At 45.4% G+C, this 24,451-nt stretch overlaps 1 protein-coding gene across 1 annotated transcript in view; it reads left to right on the top strand.

Annotated features, from left to right (window-relative positions):
- The window catches only part of TMTC1 (transmembrane O-mannosyltransferase targeting cadherins 1), a 1,359,696-nt gene that overhangs the window by 760,887 nt on the left and 574,358 nt on the right, over positions 1–24,451 (top strand). Inside the window, 1 exon segment of the mRNA XM_030213674.1 lies at positions 14,953–15,074. Within this exon segment, the coding sequence (XP_030069534.1) occupies positions 14,953–15,074 (122 nt within the window).

Consider the following 24,451-nt stretch of genomic DNA (forward strand, 5'->3'; position numbering starts at 1 on the left):
CTTCGGATAGTTGTCAGCTCCATCTCCAGTCCACTTGGACTGGAGCATAAACTTAGTTTCTTGGGCTGAGTTGCAAAGAACACTTTTTCATCCTTATCATCTCAATTATTTGCTTTACGCCTTTACAGAGGCGTTGCCACTTACTGTGTGGAACAATGTTTTGCTGAAGCCTCTTCGAGACCTTTGGAAGATCCTCTCAAAGGCTTGGGGTCTCTTGCCATCTACTTCATCTCTCCTACCAATTGAGGGAAATATGCAGTTCACCTCCAGTCGAGAGAATATTACCCAGCAATGGGTAGCACAGGGGATTTTGCGTCTGGAACATATTCTTAATTCAGATGGCTCTATAATACATACAACTTTGGCAGATCGGTTCGCTTATTGTTAGCTAGTTCATTATCCTGCTTATAATCGAAAGAGAAAAACGCCTATATTGCGACCCAAATCGGGAGATGGGCGTCTTTCTCCCGTGGGGCGCCCAAATCGGTATAATCGAAAGCTGATTTTGGGCGTTTCCAACTGCAATCCGTCACAGAAACAGGTAAAGTTGACGGGGGCTTGTCGGAGGCGTGGTGAAGGCGGAACTGGGGCGTGGTTATCGGCCGAGGAGAGATGGGTGTCTTTAGCTGATAATCGGAAAAAAAAGGCGTTTTTACCATGATTTTGGGTCACTTTTTTTTACCCTTTTTTTCACGAACAAGTCCCAAAAAAGTGCCCCAACTGACCAGATGACCACTGGAGGGAATCGGGGATGACCTCCCCGGACTCCCCCAGTGGTCACTAACCCCCTCCCACCAAAAAAAACCCCACTTTACAAACTTTTTTTCCAGCCTGTATGCCAGCCTAAAATACTGTACCCACCTCCATGACAGCAGAATGTGTTCTATCCTCTTTCCCTGGTTCTGATGTGACTCTCGGGTGAGTGTGACACCTTTTCTGTTAAGGGCACTGCAGAGTCACATCGGCAATGCATTGTGGTGGGTGTAAGGTATTGGGCTCCGTGATTCCACTAGCTTGTGCCACATGCTCACGATGTTGGTAGCTGGTAGACTCTACTCCCATGGTGCTTTTCCCTCTGCTGGTCAGAGTGTGCCCTGTTTGTTTCCGGTAGTCCATGAGGTAGTGGCCATTTTTGTAGCACAGTTTTAGATCCCTTTCACAGTGTTAGCAACGTTAGAGAACTTAGTTCTTACCTTGAATGTGGCTGAAAGAGGGCATTGTACACCTTTCTGCCAGCTCTGACCTACTGCTAATGCTCAGTACCAGGGAGACTCGTTGCCAGTGGGGCACAACCTCTGATCTGCAGTTAACTGTGAGTAAGCATGCTTATTCCAATAAAGGACGTTTTCGGAGAGATTAGTCTTCAGGTGTCAACTGGTGTGCAATGTTATATAGCAGCAACAAGTCCTAGAGGCCTGCGTGTATGCAGGTCCCTGGAGCACTTTTAGTGGGTACCGCAGTGCATTTCAGCCAGGTGGACCCAGGCCCATCCCCCCCACCTGTAACACTTGTGCTGGTAAATGGGAGGCCTCCAAAACCCACTGTACCCACATGTAGGTGCTCCCTTCACCCCTAAGAGCTATGGTAGTGTTGTACATTTGTGGGTAGTGGGTTTTGGGGGAGGGGGGTTGGGAGCTCAGCACCCGTGGAAAGGGAGCTATGCATGTGGGAGTGTTGTCTGAAGTCCACCGCACTGACCTCTAGGGTGCCCAGTTGGTGTCCTGGCATGTCAGGTGGGCAAGTGTACTACGAATCGTGGCCCCTCCCACGACCAAATGGCTCGGATTAGGACGTTTTTGAGCTGGGCGTTTTTAGTTTCCATTATCGCAAAAAAAAAAAAAAACAAACGCCCAGCTGAAAAACGTCAATATTTTCGAAAATATGGTCTGTCCCGCCTCTTCACATACCCGTTTTCGGACATAGACGCCCATGGAGATAGGCGTTCGCGTTCGATTATGCCCCTCCATGTGCGCTCTTTGGATGGGGATGCATTGGTTGCAACAATTTTGGACCGTTTGCCCTCTTTTTTCACTTTGGAGGACCAACACCGGTTGTCAGTGTCCTCTCTCCATAAAGGATTGTTGCATCTGCGCCCAGTGGCTCCTAATATTCGAGTTCGAGATAGGTGGGCAACAGATTTACAGAAGTCGCTGGTCTCAGTGGATTTGGTAGCTTTGGTGGCCCACATCCCTCAGATAACAATAGCAACTGAATTATGGGAATGTCAATTTAAAATGCTATATCGCGCATACATGTCTCAGTCTCAATTGTTTCACATGGGCAGCATTGATACCCGCCTTTGCTTGAAGTGCAGGTCCCAACCCAATTCCTTCTTTCATGCCTTCTGGAGCTGTGCAGTGGCAAGTTCGTTTTGGGCTCAACTTGCTAGATACATGGGTTGGAGTATTGAATTCAACAGTGCCTCTGTATGCAGTTGACTTTTTATTAGACAATATAAGATATTCTCGCATCACGGGGGTCGGCGGAAATTTATCCGCAAGGCAGCGCTCCTGGACAGGAAGGCAATTCTCAAAGTCTGGACCACCTCAGATCCCTCATCCTTTTGGGGCTGGAGAAATTGCTTTATCAACATATGGGAACGAAGGATGATAGGAATGTCCCCTAGACGTAGAAAAGATTTTCTGTCTATTTAGTAACATACTAAATGACAGCAGATAAAGACCTGAACGGTCCATCCAGTCTGCCCAACAAGATAGCTCATTTTACACACCCTTCCAAACAGGCACTAAACAAGATAAGACAGGAATTAACAGAATAGCACTTAGGCAAAACTTTTTACAGATACGCATGTATGTGCACACATATGCATGTATATGATAGTATTCTAAACATTTACAGATATAACACTGCATAAATGATAATACCTATTTTATACAATGCCCCATTGCTGCATTCTGAGGTAAAAAGTTATTCTTTATTCTGTTTTGATTTGCAAGGAAAGAAGAAAAAAACTGAGCACTACAATTACAATAAAAATATTTAAGGCCAGTCATACTGATGGAATTTTCCCATTCTGTGTTTATGGAAAAATACTTAGCACATCTAGGCTGAATTACTAAAACTATTTTTGATTGAGCAATATTATAGTTGTGTAATAGGAATGTAGTGCTATAGTTCATTATAATGATGTTTTACAGCAGCTCCGGCTAGTAAGGTTTTGATGAAAATGTAATTTGAGTGGGTGCACAATCAGATAAAAAGATGTATGAATCACAATACTAAACAGAACTCAGACACTAGAGGTCCAAACAGTTCCAGTGTCTGCTTCTGTTTTTCTTGTGTCGCTACTAGACGCTCAGCGCCTCTTTGCTATGCCAATGATCACAATAGCTGACATTTCTTGAAAATTTTCAGCTGGGTTTGCTAAAGCTTGTGACAAATCCTTTGTCATTGGTCCTGTAACAGAATTCCAGTAGCCATACAGGGTCTTGAGAAAGCTGAATTCTGTTTGGGTTGTGATAATTCTTATTAGTCTGATAAAAGTTATTACGGGACCTGTGTTAATTTAAAGAATTGATTTATGTGATCTCAGGAGCTCTTAGTCCACAGTACAAAAATGCAATTCGTATCTACTCTACAATTTGCAGATAATTATACTTTGTTTACTACTTTAAATCACTTTGGTATTCATTCAGATGTTGCAAAATGAGAACAGGTTTTGAAAATAGTTCTGCATACATAATAAATTATGACATTATTGGACTGGAAGTGAACTGAAATAACTTGTTTTGAAATAACTTGGGGACTCATTCATATTCCTTTCCCATAGCCACAGAATGTTCACCAGAAATTGTCATTCTAGTGAATATTACCAATATGTGTGGTTAATATGTAGCTGAAAATGGTAAGAATCAACTCTGTTGAATTAAGGGTTCCTTCTACTAAGCAGTGGTAAGCCCAATGCAGGCTTACCTCTCGCTATACAGGAAGTACCACCAGGCTACTGCAGAAGCCCAGCGGTACTTCCCACCCCTAGCATGCCGTCATTTCTGGTGCTACAAAAATTTATTTATTTTTTGTAGCTCTGGAGTGTACCCAGCAGTAATCGGGTTACTGCTGGATTAATCTGGGAGCCTTTACCGCCACCTCTACAGGTGGCGGTAAGGGCTCCCCCTAAATTGGCCTTGTGGCAAGTGCTTTACTTGCCGCACAGCCATTTCCTGTAGGAAAGCGAGACTTCCCTTTTACCAGCTGCAGTAAAAGGGGCTCTAAAGTAGGCAGATAGATTAGAGAGAGTACCATACAGAGTGAATCTGAAGATCTCACTTTAGCCCTCAAGTACAGTAAGCAGATAGCTCTAAATGCCTTTTGAGGGTAATGAGGAAATTGTTGTGGTGGCCGTGTTAGTTCACTTTTAAAGGTAATAAATAGAAATAAATCAAAACATAGAAAAGAAAATAAGGTGAAACCTTTTTTATTGGACCAACTTAATACATTTTTTGATTAGCTTTCGAATGGTAACCCTTCTTCAGATTGGGAGCCTTATATTTTTTCCTTGCTCCCCAAGGGCCCGTAGCTTTATTTTGAATAGTTAAAAGTGGCAAAAGTGTAACTCTCGGCTTTGGGGGTCTCCATGGGACATCGTTGTGTTTGGTTTTTTTTTTTTGGGGGGGGGGGGTTAGCATGTGTATGTGTCTGAGTGGTAGGGTAGGGATGGGGGAGGGGACTGGGACAGTTACAGGGCTTGGAAGTTATGTATTAGTAACTTGTAATTGTTCATATGGGTTGGGCTTATTTATTCACTCTTGGGCCTTTTTCCACTTGGGGCATGGAGAATTGTGGAGGTTGGGGGAGGGGTAAGGGCGTGATTCTATAAAAGGAATTTGGTGGGTCAGTGGTATTTTATAGGGGTCTCTTTCCTCTATAGCCTTATTTATGCACACGGATATATTGTTTGTATTACCCACAGTTTGTATGTTTGTAAGTCACCAACAAAATAGTTCTGCATTAAAATGTTGAGAGGTTTTAGGGTTGGATGGGGTGGGGGCAAGTGGGAAATTAATATTGGTTCAAATTCAGGTATGTATAATTGTATAGTTTATCTGCCTGTTTATTTCTTTCAGTAAAAATGATTTACACTAAACTTAGTTTCTTGGGTAGTCTGTTTTATCAGGTACATTTAATGAGAACTCAAAATTACTGTATATCATTTTTAGGAACGTTCTGAAAAGTTTTATTTTTAAGAAATAGTTAGGATATTTGAGTTTGTCTTATGGTTGCTTTTGGCTAGGGGACTTTATGATATGTTCTTAGTTAGAATTAGCTAAATACAATCAAATAGGGTGTGGAGATATGAGTGCTGTTTGTTTGAAAGCTAAGTATTCCTTTCAAACCTCATACATATATTCACAGTGTTGTTATACTAACACAACATGGCCGCCACCTGAAAGGTCACGGAGAGAGTAAGCTCTGGAGACCCAGGCCGAAATTGAGCTGCGAAATAGCCAGAGCCTGGCTATAGACAGCTAGAAATTATGCTATCCCGAATAGACCAGAGGATCGAGCTACCAATGTGAGATCTGGCGAACGATCCGCCAAAAAACGAACACCTGGCAAACCGACCAACCTCGTGGACCCGGGACCTCGTGGAGCTGAGACGAAATCAGCCACGTAATAGCTGGAACTGGCCACAGGCAACTGATCGGAACCAGACAGAACCGGAGCTCCACCGATTGCTCTGATACCAAGCGGTCGACCCGCTGAGAAGCACCAACTAACGACGAACCGACCAGCCGCATGGCCACTAGCGTACCGACTAGCCTTAGGGCCTCCTAGAGGACCAACGGAACGACCACTGCCAGGGCGCCACAAGGTAATCAATGCCTCAGCGATCCAACGCAAGGTGAGTCAGCGGCACCCCTCTTAAGGAGCACACTACCAGAACACCCACCCTTGCTTCTCGCTCGCAGAACCCCTTCTGACACAGTGGGAACGCTGAACCCTCTCGTACCTTTCCACCCGCTGCCTCATCTCTCAACTAGCTCAGCGCAGGATATCGGCAGTACTCTCACCTCGGCCCATGCTACAGATCTACTGAGTGGTGAGAGAAGTCGAGGACGGAGGGGCCGGAACCAACGATGTCAATTTTAGGCTCCAGCCAGACTACGCTGGAAACAGAACAGGTAGAAGTTGTCTGGCCCACACGGAGACCAGGGAAGGCAGAAAATCACAAGCCAAAAAGCACACATCAGGATCCAGAGAGAGGACAATAGTCGAGGAGAAGAGCAAAGCATAAATGATGCTTATCGGGCGCAATACTAAAGCTGAACAATCCTGATTTGTAACAAGTAAATGATTTCAGAGCAGCTGAGTGTACCTTTAAAAATGCTGAACATGGCAGGAAGTGACGTCACCGGGTAAGATGGCAGCCTAGCTCCGAAGCTCCGTCTCCCCGCTCTAGAAGTTTGCTTTGAAAAGCAATAAAAACCAATCGCTAGTGGGAGAAAACGGCGGATAAGGCTTGTTGAACTCCCCCTTCATTAGAAACGGCGATGAACAAAACCCCTGCCACGCGAAAGAAAGAGAACGAGCGGTCCGAGAAAGCCATGGCGGGAAAAGGCGCCAAACACCACGAGTCCCCAGAGCAGGCCTCACCCTCCGATTCTGACTCGGCACAGTCTCAGGCTGATCAGCGACACCCACCCTCCAAATAAAGTATACCGACTGAACTGCGGAAGTTCCTTTCGAATATTCAGGCAGAGATTAAGCAGTCGAAGGACAAAATCCTAGAACGCATGGACTCCCTGAGTAATGATCTCCGTGAGTTAGGGGGGCGGGTAGAAGATGCGGAGATAAAACTAGAGGAACACGCTGAGACCCTGATTAAACATAATGACAAACTCCTAGAGCTGGATAAACAACGTCTGGACTTAGAATATAAAATAGACTATTTAGAAAACAGAGGGAGGCGAAACAACCTCAGGTTTTGCGGAGTACCGGAAGGGGGAGAAAATAGAGGATGTTATGCAGATCGTACAAACCCTATGTGCCACAATTGCTTGGTCCTGAGGCTGAAGGGAAGAGTGTGGAACTCGACAGGGCACACAGAGCGCTTGGAATACGCAAGGAACAGCAACAGCGAGATATCATGGTTCCCTTCCATAAATATGAGATTAAGGAACAGATTATGGCAAAAGCACGGAAGGCGCAGAATCTTGAATTTGGAGCCGCCAAGATCCTGGTGTATCAAGACCTATCACAATATACTCTACAACAACGTCGCCAAATGAAGCCAGCTTTGGAAGTCTTAACAAAGAACCAGCTGCAGTATAGATGGGACTTCCCGTTCTCCCTGAATTTCACCCTTAAGGGGAGCAAATACCGAGTGCGATCTCTACAGGAGGCCTGGGAAGCGCTGCACGTGGCGGAGCTGGTGAATTCCGCTTTCCCACCAGGGGAGCTGGCTACTTCTACAAAGGCCAAATTACAAGGATGGCAGCGAGTTTCAGGACCAGCTCGACACGGCAAATCTAAGAGATGACCGGGTAGACCTGAGAGCGACAGCTGGACTGAGTATATGGACAGAAATGTCTTTTCCTTTTTTTTCCCCTCTCTTTCTCTCTCTCTTTTAGTCTAATCTGGGTTGCTGAAAGAGGCGAGAAGGGTTTTGGGACTGTTAACTAATTACTGCTGAAATGTGAAGGATGTGGGGTGCTAACTCTGTGTGGTCTGTGTGAGTGACATGCTGTACCTGGCAGGAGATGGTTGTGTATGAGCAGGGGTTACAGAATGACTTGATAAGCCGAAGAGGGAGGGACTGGGTTGAGCAAGAGGGCTACAAAAAGAAGATTTGTACTGGGCGGTGGGGGGGGGTTTGGTGAATAACTTCCTCGTAGCCCACCTAGGAGTATTATACCCCTGGTTGGTGTAGTAGTGGGGGATGTTGGGGAGGGTTTACGAGAGTAAGAGGGGGGAGGGACATGGGAAGGGAGAGGGTAGGGGTAAAGTCTTGGTCATAATGAAATGTGACAATCATGACAGGGTTGTGCTATGCCCTCACCTTATGCATATATTAACTTTTTCTTTTAATATAAAGACATGTGCCTGGAGTTGAAGATAGTCTCATATGATGTCAAAGGACTGAACATGCCCCAAAAGCGACAGAAGCTCTACGGGGAACTCCACCAGTTAAAGCCGCACATGGTTCTCTTGCAAGAAACGCACTTGCGTCGTAAATATGAAAAATTTCTCTCCTGCCCTGGTTACTCGGGGATCTACTGCGCAGCTGGTGCCGACTCAAGGAGGGGAGGAGTGGCGATATTGCTACATTCCTCACTTGGGGCACAGGTGACGCAGATTAAAAGGGACCCAGGGGAGTGCTACATATTCTTACAACTTATGCTAGACCAGGTAGCTTTCACTGTGCATCAATATATGCCCCCAACACTGATCAGGTAGAATTTTCACTGAGGTTAAAAATTCCTTGGCGACTTTTGCCACAAGCGCACTAATACTAGGGGGAGATTTAATTGCAGTTAAAAATCCCAGACACGACCGCTCGGGGGTAGCTAGGAAAAGAGGGACACAAGGAGGCCATCACCGGCTTCTCTGGCTAACTCCCTGGGACTCCTAGACTCTTGGAGAGTGATACACATACAGAGAGGGACTATTCTTACTACTCCCCGGTACACAAAACATATTCCCATATTGATTATATCTTTTTAGACAATACTTTGATAGAGCTAGGACCGGATACTGGAATTGGTAGTATGACAATTTCGGACCATGCCCCCGTGTGGGTTAACTCTCCCTAATTTCCATACCGAAGTAAAAGACAAATGCTGGTCATTAACACGAGTATGATACAGGAAGACAAGTGGTGGAGGGCTATAGACAGGTGCTTAAAGAATATCTGGAGCATAATGTAGAGTCTGGCCCTGAACCTGCATGTAGTGTGGGATGTCCTTGAAGGCGGTCTCCAGAGGGTATTTTCTGCAGTTGGCCAGTAGACGTGCTAGGGCCCGTAGATCTCGCATAGTGGCTTGCACAGGGCGGATACACCTACTAGAGCAACACATAAGGCATGCCCAACGCCACAAATTTGGGATGCTCTGTGTAAGGAGAGAATGGCACTGGGTGTATTCGGAACACCTTGATCTATTTAGGGCAAGACAGGGAGTGCGAGCATATGATTTAACTACACAGGCCGGTCGCGTCTTAGCAATGCGGTTGTGTAGACGGAAAGTGGATAGAATGATAAGCAGGTGAAAAGATGCTGGGGAGATATGTTGCGTCACTCAACACTTATTCGCCAGCGCTTTAGAGAATATTACCAGACGCTCTACGAGCAGGAGGTTGACCCTTCCCGGGAAAATGTAGATCAGTATTTGCAAGACAGCGACCTTACTCCGCTGGCTAGGCAACACCAGGAGCTGATTGGAGAAACCGGTTACCCCTAGGGAAATCCAAGACGCAATTGGCGGTATGCCCTCTTGTAAGTCCCCGGGACTCGATGGCTTTCCAATGAATTTACAGGACCTTTGCTCCCGAGCTGGCTCCGTTGCTTGCAGACCTGTTTAATCAAGTGGGGGTGGGGGGAATCTTGCCGCCAACAATTTAGAGGCCTGGATAGCGGTAATCCCAAACCCGGTAAAGATCCCACCAAGTGTGGCTCCTATAGGCCTATCTCTGTGCTAAACGCAAGATGTCAAAAACTGGCGAAGGTCCTCGCTAACAGGTTGGCGCCCTTCCGACCTGGTGCATCCTGACCAAGTGGGCTTTGTCTCTCACAGAAAGGCTATGGACAATGTCCGACGCACTTTAGATCTCATGTATTTGGCTAAGCGAAACCAGAGACCTTTGTGCCTCTTAAGCCTAGATGCAGAAAAAGCCTGTTGACAGAGTTCACTGGTCCTTCATGTACAGGGTCTTGGAGACTTTGGGCTTTGGACCACGGTTTAGGGGCTGGATACAGGCATTTTACTCCTCCCCCAGAGCATGTGTTAAAAGTAATGGAAGCCATTCAGGACTATTTTCCTTACATAGGGGTACACGACAGGGATGTCCCCTATCCCTCCTTTTGTTTGCTATTGTTATGGAGCCGTTCGCCTCAAGGGTTCGGCAAGACCCACTGATTGCGGGACCACTGTAGGAGGGAGAATGCATAAAATGGCACTTTTTGCGGAAGATGTTTTGCTGTACGTGACTCGTCCCGGGTTGCGTTCCCTAGGCTCATTCAGCTTATCGAGGAATAATCTGTAGTGTCTGGCTTTAAAGTCAACATGACAAAATCTGAGGCCTTAATGTTACCCTACAGAAGATACAGTAGCAGAACTCAAATCTGCCTATGCTTTCAGATGGGCTGGTAGACATATCAGATATTTGGGGGTGAATCTCACCACCACCTTATCAGAACTCTTTTCAGCCAACTATAGAGGTCGGGCACGAGTTATTGCGACAGATATGGAATGTTGGGGTGAGCTAGAGGCTTCCTGGTTTGGTCGCATAGCCATTATCAAGATGAATGTATTACCACGACTTCTATACTTATTTCAGGTGCTGCCTGTAATGGTGCCCAGGTGATTTCTTGCATCCTTACAGGATCGATTAGTGCGCTTCGTCTGGGCAGGAAAGCATCCTAGGTTGTCTCGTACTCTATTATATCAAGAGAAACGGCGTGGAGGCCTGGCGGGTCCCGAATATCTTTGGTACTATCGGGTGGCCCAAGGGAAGGTAGCTTTAGAGTGGTACCAAGGATATCCAGATAGACAGTGGGTGCACCTGGAGCAACACTCGACGGGAGCGACACCACTGGGGCACTTATGTGGCTACCGAAGCCATTTCGCAAGTAGGGGAGAGTGTGTGTCCCTCGGTGGAAGTTACTCTTCACTATTGGGATAAGTTGTTCCCGGGGGGGTCGGTGCGTTCTAACACGTATGACTCCCAAAGCTTACAATCCTTTATTTTTACCAGGGACGACGGAGGGGGTTTTCACAAAGTGGTACGGGGAAGGTTTGCGAATATGGGACCAGCTATATGATGGGGACACTTTGCTTGAATTTGGAGCGATGCAGTCGTGATTCCCTGGGCTGGTGAGAGACGATTTTGCATACTACCAATTAGCACACTTCCTCCGTACTGAGGCAGTTAGGTTGGTAATCAAAAGGATCAAAGGCTCCCTGGAGGAGATATGTGAAAAATTAACCACTTCCCGGGGCTTGATTGGTACACTATACAGACACATTGCTGCGCAGAGCTCTGGTTATGTTTTCTACAGGAAGGGTTGGGAGCTGGGGATGTCCTGGGTGTACCGGGGTGGGAGAGAATAGAACGGGCAGTGACAAAGGTGTCCACGCACGTTCCGCTTAAGGAAAACGCAATGAAGGTGCTATATGGTTGGTATCTCACCCCTGACTGTCTTCAGCGCATTTACCCAAACATGTCAGGTCTATGCTGGAGGGGCTGTGGTATGAGGGGGACTATGGGGCACCGCTGGTGGAGTTGCTGATGACACAAAGTTATTCAAAGTCGTTAACTCGCGACAGGATTATGAAAAATTACAGAAGGACCTTACGAGACTGGGAGACTGGACAGCTAAATGGCAGATGACGTTTAATGTGAGCAAGTGCAAGGTGATGCATGTGGGAAAAAAGAACCCGAATTATAGCTACGTCATGCAAGGTTCCACGTTAGGAGTTATGGACCAAGAAAGGGATCTGGGTGTCGTCGTCGATAATACACTGAAACCTTCTGCTCAGTGTGCTGCTGCGGCTAGGAAAGCGAATAGAATGTTGGGTATTATTAGGAAAGGTGTGGAAAACAGGTGTGAGGATGTATAATGCCGTTGTATCGCTCCATGGTGCGACCGCATCTTGAGTATTGTGTTCAATTCTGGTCGCTGCATCTCAAGAAACTATGTGGAATTGGAAAAGGGTGCAGCAAAGGACGACTAAAATGATAGCGGGGATGGGACCGAATGTCCACTATGAAGAAAGACTAAGGAGGCTAGGGCTTTTCAACTTGGAGAAGAGACGGCTTGAGGGGAGACATGATAAAGGTATATAAATTAATGAGTGGAGTGGAACAGGTGGATGTGAAGCGTCTGTTCACGCTTTCCAAAATACTAGGACTAGGGGGCATGCGATTGCCAACTACAGTGTAGTAAATTAAAACCAATCGGAGAAAATGTTTCTTCACCCAACGCATAATTAAACTTGGAATTCGTTGCCGGAGAACGTAGTGAAGGCGGTTAGCTTAGCGAGTTAAAAGGGTTTGAAGACGGTTTCCTAAAGGACAAGTCATAAACCACTACAAAATGGACTTGGGAAAAATCCCCAATTCCAGGAATAACATGTATAGAATGTTTGCACGTTCAGGAAGCTTACCAGGTGCCCTTGACCTGGATTGTCCGCTGTCGTGGACAGGATGCTGGGCTTGATGGACCTTTGGTCTTTTTCTCAGTGTGGCATTACTTATGTACTTATGTACGATCCACCTTGTCACTTTGCACCAATGAGTTCGAAAAATTCATAAACTGGACCCAGCCACTGATGAATATCCAGCTGACCGTATTTGGATAAACTTCGATCTACTGGTGGAAGATACTGTCACCCAAACGATCAACAGATTCGCCAAATCTCACTGCAAACTGGACTCATGCCCTAGTTACCTAATAAAATCTGCCCCTCATCGATTCATAACAGATCTCACCTCCTATTTAAACTTCATGCTTCAACATGGACTTTTCCCTAGGGATAAAGGTAACATACTACTTACCCCTATACCTAAAGATCAAAAGAAAAAAATAAATGATATAACCAACTACTGCCCGGTCGCATCCATTCCGCTTATAGTTAAGTTAATGGAAAGCTTAGTTACCAAACAAGTCACCAATTACTTAAATAATTTCTCAATATTACATGAATCTCAATCAGGATTTCGAGCTTATCATAGTACCGAAACAATACTAATAACTCTCTTAACTAAATTTAAACAAATCATTGCAACTGGTAATAATGTTCTCCTCTTACAATTGACATGTCCAGTGCGTTCGACATGGTCAGCCATAATATCCTATTGAACATCCTAGAATATTTTGGTATCGGTGGAAATGTACTGAAATGGTTCAATGGCTTCCTTAACACAAGATCATACAAGTGATATCAAAGTCGATTACATCATCGCCATGGATACCAGAATGTGGAGTGCCTCAAGGTTCACCACTCTCTCCAACCCTCTTTAACTTAATGATGACCCCACTGGCAAAATCACTATCCAACCAAGGTCTCAGTCCTTATATTTATGCAGACGATGTCACGATCTACATCCCATTTCAAAGGATTTAACAGAAATCAAAAATAAAATCAATCATAGCTTCCAAATAATGAACTCATGGGCGGATGCATTCCAACTGAAGCTTAATGTACAGAAGACACAATGCCTTATCCCTTTCATCACAATATAATAAGATTAATCACACCAATATTATACATCGAACTTAACTCTTCCTGTCTCAGACACCTTGAAACTTCTGGGACTTACACTTGATCGAAATCTCACATTAGAAACTCACTCGAAGAATGTAATAAAGAAAATGTTCCATACAATGTGGAAACTCAAAAGAGTGAAACCTTTCTTCCCTAGGGAGGTATTCCCGCAATTTGGTGCAATCTATGTGTTAAGTCATTTGGACTACTGCAATGCCATCTATGTTGGATGCGAAGCACAAATTATTAGGAAACTCCAAACAACCCAAAATACTGCAGCCAGACTTATATTTGGAAAAACGAAATATGAAAGAGCCAACCCCTCAGAGAAAAACTGCATTGGCTCCCACTAAAAGATCGAATTACATTCAAGACCTGTACCCTGGTTCATTAAATTATTTATGGTGAGGCCTCGATATATAAGACCTTATTGACCTTCCAGCAAGAAACACTAAAGAGCATCACGTACATTCTTGAATCTCCACAATCCCATCTGCAAAGAACTTAAATATAAATCTATATATGCATCAAGCTTCTCCTACATCTGCATGCAGCTATGGAATACATTACCAAGAGCCATAAAAACAACGCATGACTTGGCAGCCTTTCGGAAAGTACTAAAGACTAACTTGTATAAGGATACCTATCATAAGGACCCTTCTCAAATGAACTGACATCAAAACTTTTACTAGAACAAGTTAACACTGAACTCATTTATTAATATTGGTTTCTTTATCATACTGTCATTATGGGACGTTATATACTGCCCTCGTTCTTAATAATTGAAATGAATTGTATATATATATTTTCTTCTAAATGGTATTCTGTAATTCTTAGTCGGAAATGGTGATCACCATTACGGCCTATTGTAAACCACATTGAGCCTGCAAAAAGGTGGGAAAATGTGGGATACAAATGTCGCTAATAATAATATAATTAAAGATTTGGGTAGGCCATTGAGAATGACTGTGTGAGGATATACTTAAATCAATACCTGAATTAGTTCACACTGCAGAACTGCAGGAGTGTCCATTTTGGGTGGTCCATAGGGCCTGTTTTTCACAGAAGCAAACTTTTCATACTGGCTGCGTGAAGTATAGGACAGTGACAACACTCTCTTCCATGGTTTGTGGCAGTGTAGGCGGATACAGGCCTTTTTACATCATTCAGTCCTTCCGGGTACAGGGGGGTGGATAGGTTAGGGGGGAGTTAAGAGTTGGATCTTATTGTATTTATGGTTGGGTGTCATCAGCGTCAAGACCTCAGGCCATTATGTTGTTATATTTCAAATATTGCTTTAGTTTAATTTCTTGGGGGGGCGGGGACTATGGAAAGGGGTTAACGATTGATCTACTTATTGATTGTTAATGGTCTATTTTTTTGTAGTGATACTGTTATGTATATTCATTGTTTTATTTCAATAAAAGATTCTTTAATAATAATTTTACGAAAAGGTGTAAGGATACTGTTTTCTTTTTAATTGAAGCCTTTGATTTTGTTCTTACAGAAAATGGAACACAAGGAGATTTTGGTTGGCTTGCTTTTCTTGGTTTTCCCATTCATTCCAGCCAGCAATCTCTTCTTCAGGGTGGGATTTGTGGTGGCAGAGCGCGTGCTTTACATGCCCAGGTAATGAACATCACTATTACTGGCATTAATACTAGTGTTATTAATTGTTATATTACACCTTGCATTCAGTTTCAGGGCAGATTGTAGCACTTGTGATACACCCCTGAGTGTTTCCAGTTTCACATCTGAAGAAGGAGACCATTTTGGTCCCAAAATCTCATGCACTGCAAAATTGTTTTTTTTAATGCGTAAACCTTTTCAACTATATTATACTAGTAACAATACAAGAAAATATTATAGGAACAAATTACTGTAGAATAATCCCAAATTATAACAGTATAAAGTCCACATCAAGTAGAAAAAGCTTGAAATCAACTATGATCATATTAAAAAAAAAAAGTTTTGCACAGGTTTTAAGCTAATTTAGAACCCAATTACTATCCCAACCTGCCTAAACATAGATCAAGTAACCGTTTCCTGTTCAAATAATGCTTTATCCTGTAAAATGTTTTCCAACTATAGAGCATCCACAAATATATACTGATTATTCTCCGAGGACAAGCAGGCTGCTTGTTCTCACATGTGGGGTTGACGTCAGCCCAGGAATCGGCATTTTGCCAGCAAAATAAAAACAAAAGTTTTGCTAGAGTCTTCTAGCCGCAAATCGCATGCACCGCGCATGCGCAGACGACTTCCCGCCTGTCGTGTGAGCGTGCTTTCTCAGTTCTTTTTTGTCCGCGACGAGGTGACAGGACTTTTTCTGCTCTCCTCGTTCTTGGCACAGGAACAGAGTCTGACGACTATTTCTTTTATTTCTTTTCTTATTTTAATCAGATGGAGGGAGGAAAGGAGCTGAGAGAGAGAGATCTGCTGCTGGTGGAGGACTCCTTCTCAGCTTAGAGGGAACAGCGGTGTGGGTTTGCCTGCCTGAGTGCCAGTGATTACCAAACATCCTGGCCTTTTACAATTTGATTGCAATTCAGCTGTTTCATCTGTTTCAACTAAAGCTGATAAACCCCTGATGCAGGCTGGTGTGGCCGAAACACGATTCGTGTCGGGTTTTTATTGATTTTAAAAAAGACATTGTTTGGGAAGACATCACATGAGAGAGGACTCTTTTTGGATCCACTGTGTGTACCTGGTGCTCCTTGTTCTTGGCACAGGAACAGAGTCTGACGATTATTTCTTTTATTTCTTTTCTTATTTTAATCATTTTCTTAAAAAAAAAAAAATTCCCAGTAGTTACTTTTAGTATTTTTTTTCTCTATTTTAAGTTTACTTTCTTTTCGACACGGCCGGCCTTTAGGCCACGCGGTCGGGTTTTCTCCCTTTTTGTGCCCTTCTCTTTTTTGGCACAATCTCGTTGTTTGATTTCGCCGAAGCCGTTTTCCCTTCCATGTCATCGAAGACACCCAGCGGCTTCAAGCGTTGTATGTGGTGCAATCGGACTATCTCAGTTACCGATACCCACACCTGGTGTATCCAGTCCCTTGGGCCCGACCATAGCCCAGCCGCTTGTAGTCTGTGTCTTCGTATGAAGAAACGGACCCAAGCGTCTCGAGAACCCCAACGAGAAAAACATTTTGAGGCTCAGTCCGGTACATCGACATCAGTACCGAGATCTGCGGCGTCGACATCGACAGGAGCGTCGATGTTGGGAAGAAAGGTAATGGCTGCTGAGAGACCAAATCGCGCTGGGAGCAGTGAGGCATCGAGTGGGTCTCCACCTTCCTCGAGGCCTCCTGTTATGCAGGCCCCCCGGGACCAACCTTCCTCGGACCCAGCCCCAAGGAGACGTGAGGATTCCACGTCCTCATCGGTACCGAGGAGTCTCAATGACGGGCTACGAACGAAGGCGAAGAAGCACCATCATTGTTCTCCTTCGACACATGGTACCAGGAGCTCTGGGGCGTCGAGGGAATTGGCACCCTAGAAGCGTTGGCGCAGAGAGGATAGCTCCCCCTCGATACAGGAGGTGCCAATGCATCGGTCTCTTAGCAGCCCAGTACCTGCTCCCGAGTCTCCACGAATTCTGACACCGCCTGTTCCACCGACCCCGCAGCCTTCTCTGATGGCGGCTCTCGACGAGCGCATCCGGGCCTTGTTTCTAGAACTTCTGGCGGGACTGCTACGACAGTCAGCTTCGGTGTCGGAGGTGCTTGCACCTTCTGTACCTGCTGCTGCAGCGGTGTCTGGCCCTTCGCCTGTGGTGAGGTCCCCAACTGTGATGCCGCTTGCGGCATCCACGTCGGCTGCCACCCAGGTCGAATCCCCTTCGACGTCAGTGGAGGGAGCTTCACAGCAGTCGGACCGGGCATTGGCCTCTCGACATCGCCATAGAGGGCAGCGTTCCTTGGTGTCGAGGCAGGTTCAGTGTCGAAGCACCTTAACTGAGGTTTTATCCGATACTGAGCAGGAGTGTTCGTGCGAGTCAAAAGAGGATCCCAGGTACTATTCTTCTGATGAGTCCTTTGGGATTCCCTCTGATCCTTCCCCTCCGCCAGAAAGGAGACTATCTCCACCAGAGAGTCTGTCCTTTTCCTCTTTTGTCCGGGAGATGGCTATGGCTATTCCCTTCCCTGTGGAAGTTGAGGATGAGCCAGGACTGAAATGCTCGATGTCCTGGATTATTCTTCTCCACTAAAGAGGGCAGTGACAGGTCCTTTGCATAAGGTACTGAAGGAAGTCCTTATGCGAAACTGGTCAGCCCCTTTGTCTGGCCCCGTAGTCCCTAAAAAAGCTGAATCCCAGTATCAGATCCACGGTGAACCTGGGTTGATGAGGTCTCAGTTACCCCACAATTCTATGGTGGTGGACTCCACCCTCAAGACAGCCAGGAGTATTAGAACTATGCTTCGGCGCCCCCAGGCAGAGAGGCTAGAACTCTTGACTCTTTTGGGAGGAAGACGTACCAGGCTGCTATGCTCGCCGCCAAGATCCAGTCTTACTAGCTCTTCACGAGCATGCACTTGCAGGACTCGATATGGCAACTGTCGAGCTTGGTTGATGCATTCCCTACGGAGCTGGCTGAGCCTTTTCACCAGGTGGTCAGGCAGCAGAAGGCATGTCGAAAGTTCCTGGCCAGGGGTACTTTTGACGTGGCATCCAGAGTTGCTGCTCAAGGTATAGTGATGCGCAGACTCTCATGGCTGTGTGTCTCTGACCTGGATCATTCTGTCCAGCAGCGAATGGTGGATGTCCCTTGCCTGGGAGCTGCTCCCTATCTCCCCCCCCTCCCGCCCTCTTACTCCCCCTATCCTCCCTCACCCCCTTTCCCTCCCTCATTTCCCTTCCCTAGCTTTTTGGCTAATTTGTCTGGTAAGGGTCAATACACCTAGAGCCCAGGGGCTCATGCTTCCCAGGGAGAAGGGCTGGGCTCTCGGGGAACAAAAAGAAAGAAAACAATTGTCCAACAACAGTAAATACACTAAAAACATAAGTCAACAATACGATTAATCTCATGGAACGTGTCAGGCATTACATCCCCCATAAAGAGGAGCAAGATACTAGCGTAGCTTAAACACCACAAAGCAGACATTGCCTGCATCCAGGAGACCAAATTGACAGATGGGGAGCATGAGAAATTAAAGCAACAATGGGTGGGAGAGTGTTATTATTCATCCTCAGGGGTCAAGAGAAGTGGTGTAGCAATACTGATCAAAAAAGGCCTTCTGTGTCAATCAAAATTGATATACAAAGACAAAGAGGGAAGGGGACTCCTACTCAGGATGAACATTCAGGGACAGAATCTTTATTTGTGCACAATATATGGGCCCAATTCCCCTTAGCCCGCCTTCTTTCACACATTAATAACATTGGGACTCCAACATGCGGACGCACCTTGGGTGTGGGTGGGGGACTTTAATAACATTATAGATGTGCAGTTAGACCGGACAGAGGCGGGGAAGTGAACTGGGGGGAGTGGTAGCTTACCATCATTGTGTAATGCTTTAACTTTGGTGGACCTGTGGCGCTTACTACACCCTTCCACGAAAGATTATACACATCAGTCGAAGGTGCATCAGACGTGGTCCCGTCTGGACTATGTACTGGTAGCCCAGTCATTATTTTTTAGAGTAACGGACGCAGAGATTGGACCTATGGAGGTATCAGACCACTCATTATCTGGATAGACTTGACTCAAGATAGACAGGGGGAGCCGGGCTACTCATGGAGATTCCTATCATACTTATTCAAAGAGGAGCAATTTGCTAAATACATTAAAGAGCAGTGGGAACAATATGTTGACACAATACAGACTCTTGTGAGTCGCCACGGTGTTCTAGGGAAGCCTCAAAAGCTGTTTTAAGAGGGGGAAGTCATAGCATATATGTGTGCCAGCAGAAAAAAAATCTCGGCAGGTATAATAAGTCTAGAAAAGGTGTTGAAGCAGGCAAAAAAAAAAAACACTTATATACGAGGGCCATTGAGGGAGAACCGTGAGGCATGACGGCAACCATGGTGGCTTAAACTCTTTAATCCATGAACATTCGCAAAAGCGGTTACTAGCGAGAGGACTGGCATTCCGCCGCTTTGGAATAAGACAGGGAAAATTACTCGCCGGGTGGCAACGAACGCAAAGGAGGTTGATACCATCAATTGTGTCCCCAGAGGGGCCTAGGGTAGGGAACCCCTGAAGGGATCATGGAGGCATTTTACTCATACTTTGCCAAATGTATGCAGGGGTGGGGGAGACCAAGAAGGGATGGTAGCCAAGGACTATTTAGAAGATGCGGACTCCCTAGACTAACACTGGCAGCCAGGGAGGAGCTTTCTAGCCCGTTACAAGCCCGAGAAATCGAACAGGTTACTCAAATCCCTACCATTGGGTTCAGCTCTGGACCCAATGGGTTCTCGGCTGAGTATTACAAACTTCTGCCAGCCCAGTTTAGTGCTCCGCTTATTGAATACTATGAGGCAGTGGTTCAGAAGGTTATTTCACAACAGGAGAAAATGAGGCCTGGATAACATTAATTCCCAAACCGGGCAAGCCAGAAGATCAAGTTGAGTCTTATAGGCCCATATCTCTCATCAATGTAGATCTAAAAATACTAGCCCGAGTGTTGGCAGGATCGATTGGCCCACGCATATGTTGACATTGATAGGCGAACACCAGGTGGGATTTGTGAGGGGCAGGCAATCTGTGATTAACGTACGTAAAGTCCTTCTAACTATTGCACAATGCCGATTACAAAGACCCAGTTGCTGTTAACTAGCCTCGATGCAGAAAAAGCATTTGATAAAGTGCGATGGGATTATCTGTTCCAAGTATTAGATCATGTGGGCATAAAAGACTGGTTTCTAAAAGCAATTAAATCACTTTATGAGTCTCCTACCGCTAGGCTGCTGGTAAATGGTATGAAGTCCCCAGTGTTAGAGGTACAGTCAGGTACTAGTCAGGGCTGTCCCCTGTCGCCACTATTGTTTCTTTTGTACCTAGAGCCACTGTTGCGCACGATTGAAGCAGACCTTGAGATCTCCGGGGTACAACTTCCCGCCCAAACAGTGAAAGTCCTAGCATTTGCTGATGACTTATTTTTGACATTGACCCGACCACAAGATTCTCTAACCAGGTTACTAGCAGTAATAGATGAGGTTTTGGGTTTCATTCAGGGTTTACTTTGATCCCCAGAAGTCGGTGGCTCTCCCCTCTAGATTGGAGATAAAGGCAGAGTGGGAGGGACCCTTTTCTTTACAGTGGGCACAGGAAGAAGTGACGTACTTGGGGGTAAGAATTCCAGTGGATTTAGACACAATATACACACTTAATATGAAAAATTTGAAATATAGAATGGGAAGGGCACTAGGTAACTGGCAAGCACTGCCCATATCACTAATGGGGAGGGTGGCACTGTACAACATGATCTTGTTCCTGGCCTGGGTCTATACATTCCAAATGTTACCCATGTTCTTGCGAGGTAGGGACGAGAGATGGCTGCACACACAACTAAATAAATTCTTGTGGCAGAGAAAACACGCTTGTATGGCAATAAGAAGAGCGATGCTTCCCCGAGACAAAGGGGGATTGGGACTTTTGAGTCTGCGTCTGCTCTCAGTAGCGAGTTGTATGCGATATCTCTCAGACTGGTTTAGAAATATCGCGTACTTTTCTAATACATCATCAGTAACTCAGTGGTTTCGGGATCGACACTTCGCGACCTGGCTATAGGCGCCAGCAGATCAAACGTTAAACTTGGGTCCAGTGTCCCCTATATTGAAACCATTACGGCAAACATGAAGATGGCTGTGCAAGTATTTTACTCTTAATAATTCGATTTCTCCTCTGCTGCCCATTCAAGGCAATTCAGAGTTCCCAGTGGGGAACACCTCCAGAACATTTCAACTATGGGCAGCAAAGGGGGTTTGTTATGTGTATCGTGTGATAAATGAACAAGGAACGATAAAGCCCTTTTCAGAACTATGCAGGGAGTTGAAATTGCCAAGGCGGGACATCTTCGCATATCTACAATTAAAATATTATGTGCAATCAATGCCAAGATCTGCATTGAATCTGGAAACCTGGGAAAGCTATAATGCTATATTTAGATTAGATGCACAGTCTCGCATCCCACTGACATATTGTCCACGCCCACCTTAGAGAACATATAAAACAGTGTGACTACAATAAAGTAGCACAACAGTGGAGCATGGAACTGGGAATACAAGTAACCCAGGAGCAACTGGAAACCAGCCTTAAGAGGATCTACAAAATGACTTAGAATGTGAGTTGGTGGGAAACAGTATAAATTCATATTTCGCCTATATATCTCACCACATAGAGCCTATCGAGCCACACTGAGAGAGAAAGACTCTTGCCCAAAGTGCGAGATGGCAAATGCGCACTTGGGTCATATGTTTTGGACCGTGCCCCCAAAATACATAGGTTCTGGAATAATGTAGCGGAGCACGTGTCAGCTATGTGGAGAATCAAGTGGCATCATTCCCCAAAACAATTATTTAACACGTTTTCTGTACAGGGCCAGGTGCCGACAGGAGCAAAGGCATTTCTACAGAGGGCAAGCTTGATGGGGAAAAAGACAATCTTGCAGGTATGGCTGTCAACAGAACACCCCACAGTTAGCCACTGGTGCTCCCTAATGATTCAAATGTGCTCGCTGGAACGCAAGAGCATTTCAGACTTGTCTTTGGAAAAAGGAGACTTATTTTTCAAGATCTGGTCACCATACTGGGACACTGTGACCTCAGTGGCGAGAAGTAGAGTGTTGAATTCCTGAAGGGTGTAAGGGGGGGAGGGAGGGGGAGAGAGAGATGGGAATGGGGAGGGGGGTGGGAGAGTGGGAGGGGTGGAAAGAAGGGGGGAACAATAAATGTATTAGTCTATGTAACTAGAAGATACTGGTATTAATATAGATAATTGTAAACTGTTCTTTTACAAATTCTAAGTGTAAGAAGAATTGTCAGTAAACAAGGACTTTGCTGGCCTCAGCTCTCGCTTTGCCTTGCTAGTTTTTTGTCATTTCTTTCTACATAATGGCCTTGTCAGGTTTTCTCAGTAGTTGTGGATCACCTACAAACAGCTGTTTCTTCTACAGTTAGGGTTCTGCATACTTTGGTGATCTTGGGATGTGCGGATCCATAGCTGGGTGGTATAGAACGAGTACAGTAAATCAGTTTTTTTACTCATTCCAAAAGTACAAAGACTAAGGGACACTCGAGGAAGGTACATGGAAATACTTTTAAAACAAATAGGAGGAAATATTTCTCACTCGACGAATAGTTAAGCTCTGGAACTCTTTGCCGGAGGATGTGGTAACAGTGGTTAGTGTATCTGGGCTTAAAAAAGGTTTGGACAAATTCCTGAAGGAAAAGTCTATCGTCTGCTGTTGAGACAGACATGAGAAGCAACTGCTTGCCCTGGGATTTGTAGTATGGAATGTTGCCACAATTGGGTTTCTGCCAGGTACTTGTGACCTGGCTTGGCCACTGTTTGGAAAACAGGATACTGGGCTAGATGGACCATTGGTCTAACCCAGTATGGCTACTTTTATGTACCCACCCCCCCAGCTCAACCTACCCGGTTGAGTACCTGCCACTGCAGTAAGGGGTCAAAGGCTCACCTTGTCTAAGGCACCAGGCCCCCGTTACGCCAGTGGTTCCAACAGTCCCCATCCAAATTCCAGATTCAAATCCCAGCACCTGGACGTCATCCCTCCCAGTCCCACCATGTCATAAGTACATAAGTATTGCCACACTGGGACAGACGAAAGGTCCATCAAGCCCAGCATCTTGTTTCCAACAGTGGCCAATCCAGGTCACAAATACCTGGCAAGATCCCAGAAAAAGTTCAATACATTTTATGCTGCTGATCCCAGAAATAAGCAGTGGATTTTCCCCAAGTTAATTTAATAATGGTCTATGGACTTTTCCTTTAGGAATACGCCCAGACCCTTTTTAAACCCCGCTAAGCTAACCGCCTTTACCACTTTCTCTGGCAATGAATTCCAGAGTTTAATTACACGTTGAGTGAAGAATCATTTTCTCTGATTCGTATTAAATTTACTACTTTGTGATGTCCAGAATAGATTATTTATTGCTTTCCAGGGAACTTCTAACTCAGGTGGAGAAGGTTAAAATAGGCCCGATAATGATTTCTGACCATGAATGGGTTGAAGTAGGGTTGCAGGGGAGGGACCCTTCGGCCTTGGGGGATGTGTGGAGACTTCCATCTTTTCTCTACAGGGATAGTCATTTTCTGCCGTTCTTGGTTTCCAAGTGGCAGCAATATAAGGATTACTACTACTACTACTATTTAGCATTTCTATAGCGCTACAAGGTGTACGCCAATGGGCACCATAGATCAAATCCTATCTTGTTCTGGGAGGCAGCAAAAGCGGTCCTTAGAGGGGAGATCATTTCATATGTTAGCTTCCAGAGGAAGGTGAGGCGCAGGGAGGTGCTCCGCTTGGAACACCGAGTAACATTGCTCCGGAGACAATATGGGGTAGAACATTCTTTACGGGTTAAGAAGCAGTTGTTGGAAGCTCAGCAAGCCCTGACTGAATTGTTGCATGAAAGGGCGAAGAGGTCCTGGGCCTATTATAGATATCAACTTTATCGGTTTGCCAACAAGGGAAGCAGCTTAATGGCTAGACTTGCACGCGGTAGCTCAGGACATCATAAAATATCCACATTGGTAGACTCAAGGGGAGTTTGACAGCATGAGGACGGGGCTATAAATAAGGTCATCTTAGAGTTCTTTGCTAAATTGTATGAGCCACAGTCTCCGTCGCTATTAGCCAGTGAGGTTTATCTCTCTAGCATGGATTTGCCTAGGGTCACAGAGTCGGAACTAGCCCTGCTGAATGCGCCTATAGCTGAGAAGGAGGCGGAGTGGGTAATTCGGCAGAGTGCACTTGGAAAGGCCCCAGGGCCAGATGGTCTACATAATGAGTTCTATAAACTTTTACAATTGGAGG

The sequence above is a fragment of the Microcaecilia unicolor genome, chromosome 9 (genome assembly GCF_901765095.1).
Source record: "Microcaecilia unicolor chromosome 9, aMicUni1.1, whole genome shotgun sequence".
NCBI lineage: Eukaryota > Metazoa > Chordata > Amphibia > Gymnophiona > Siphonopidae > Microcaecilia > Microcaecilia unicolor.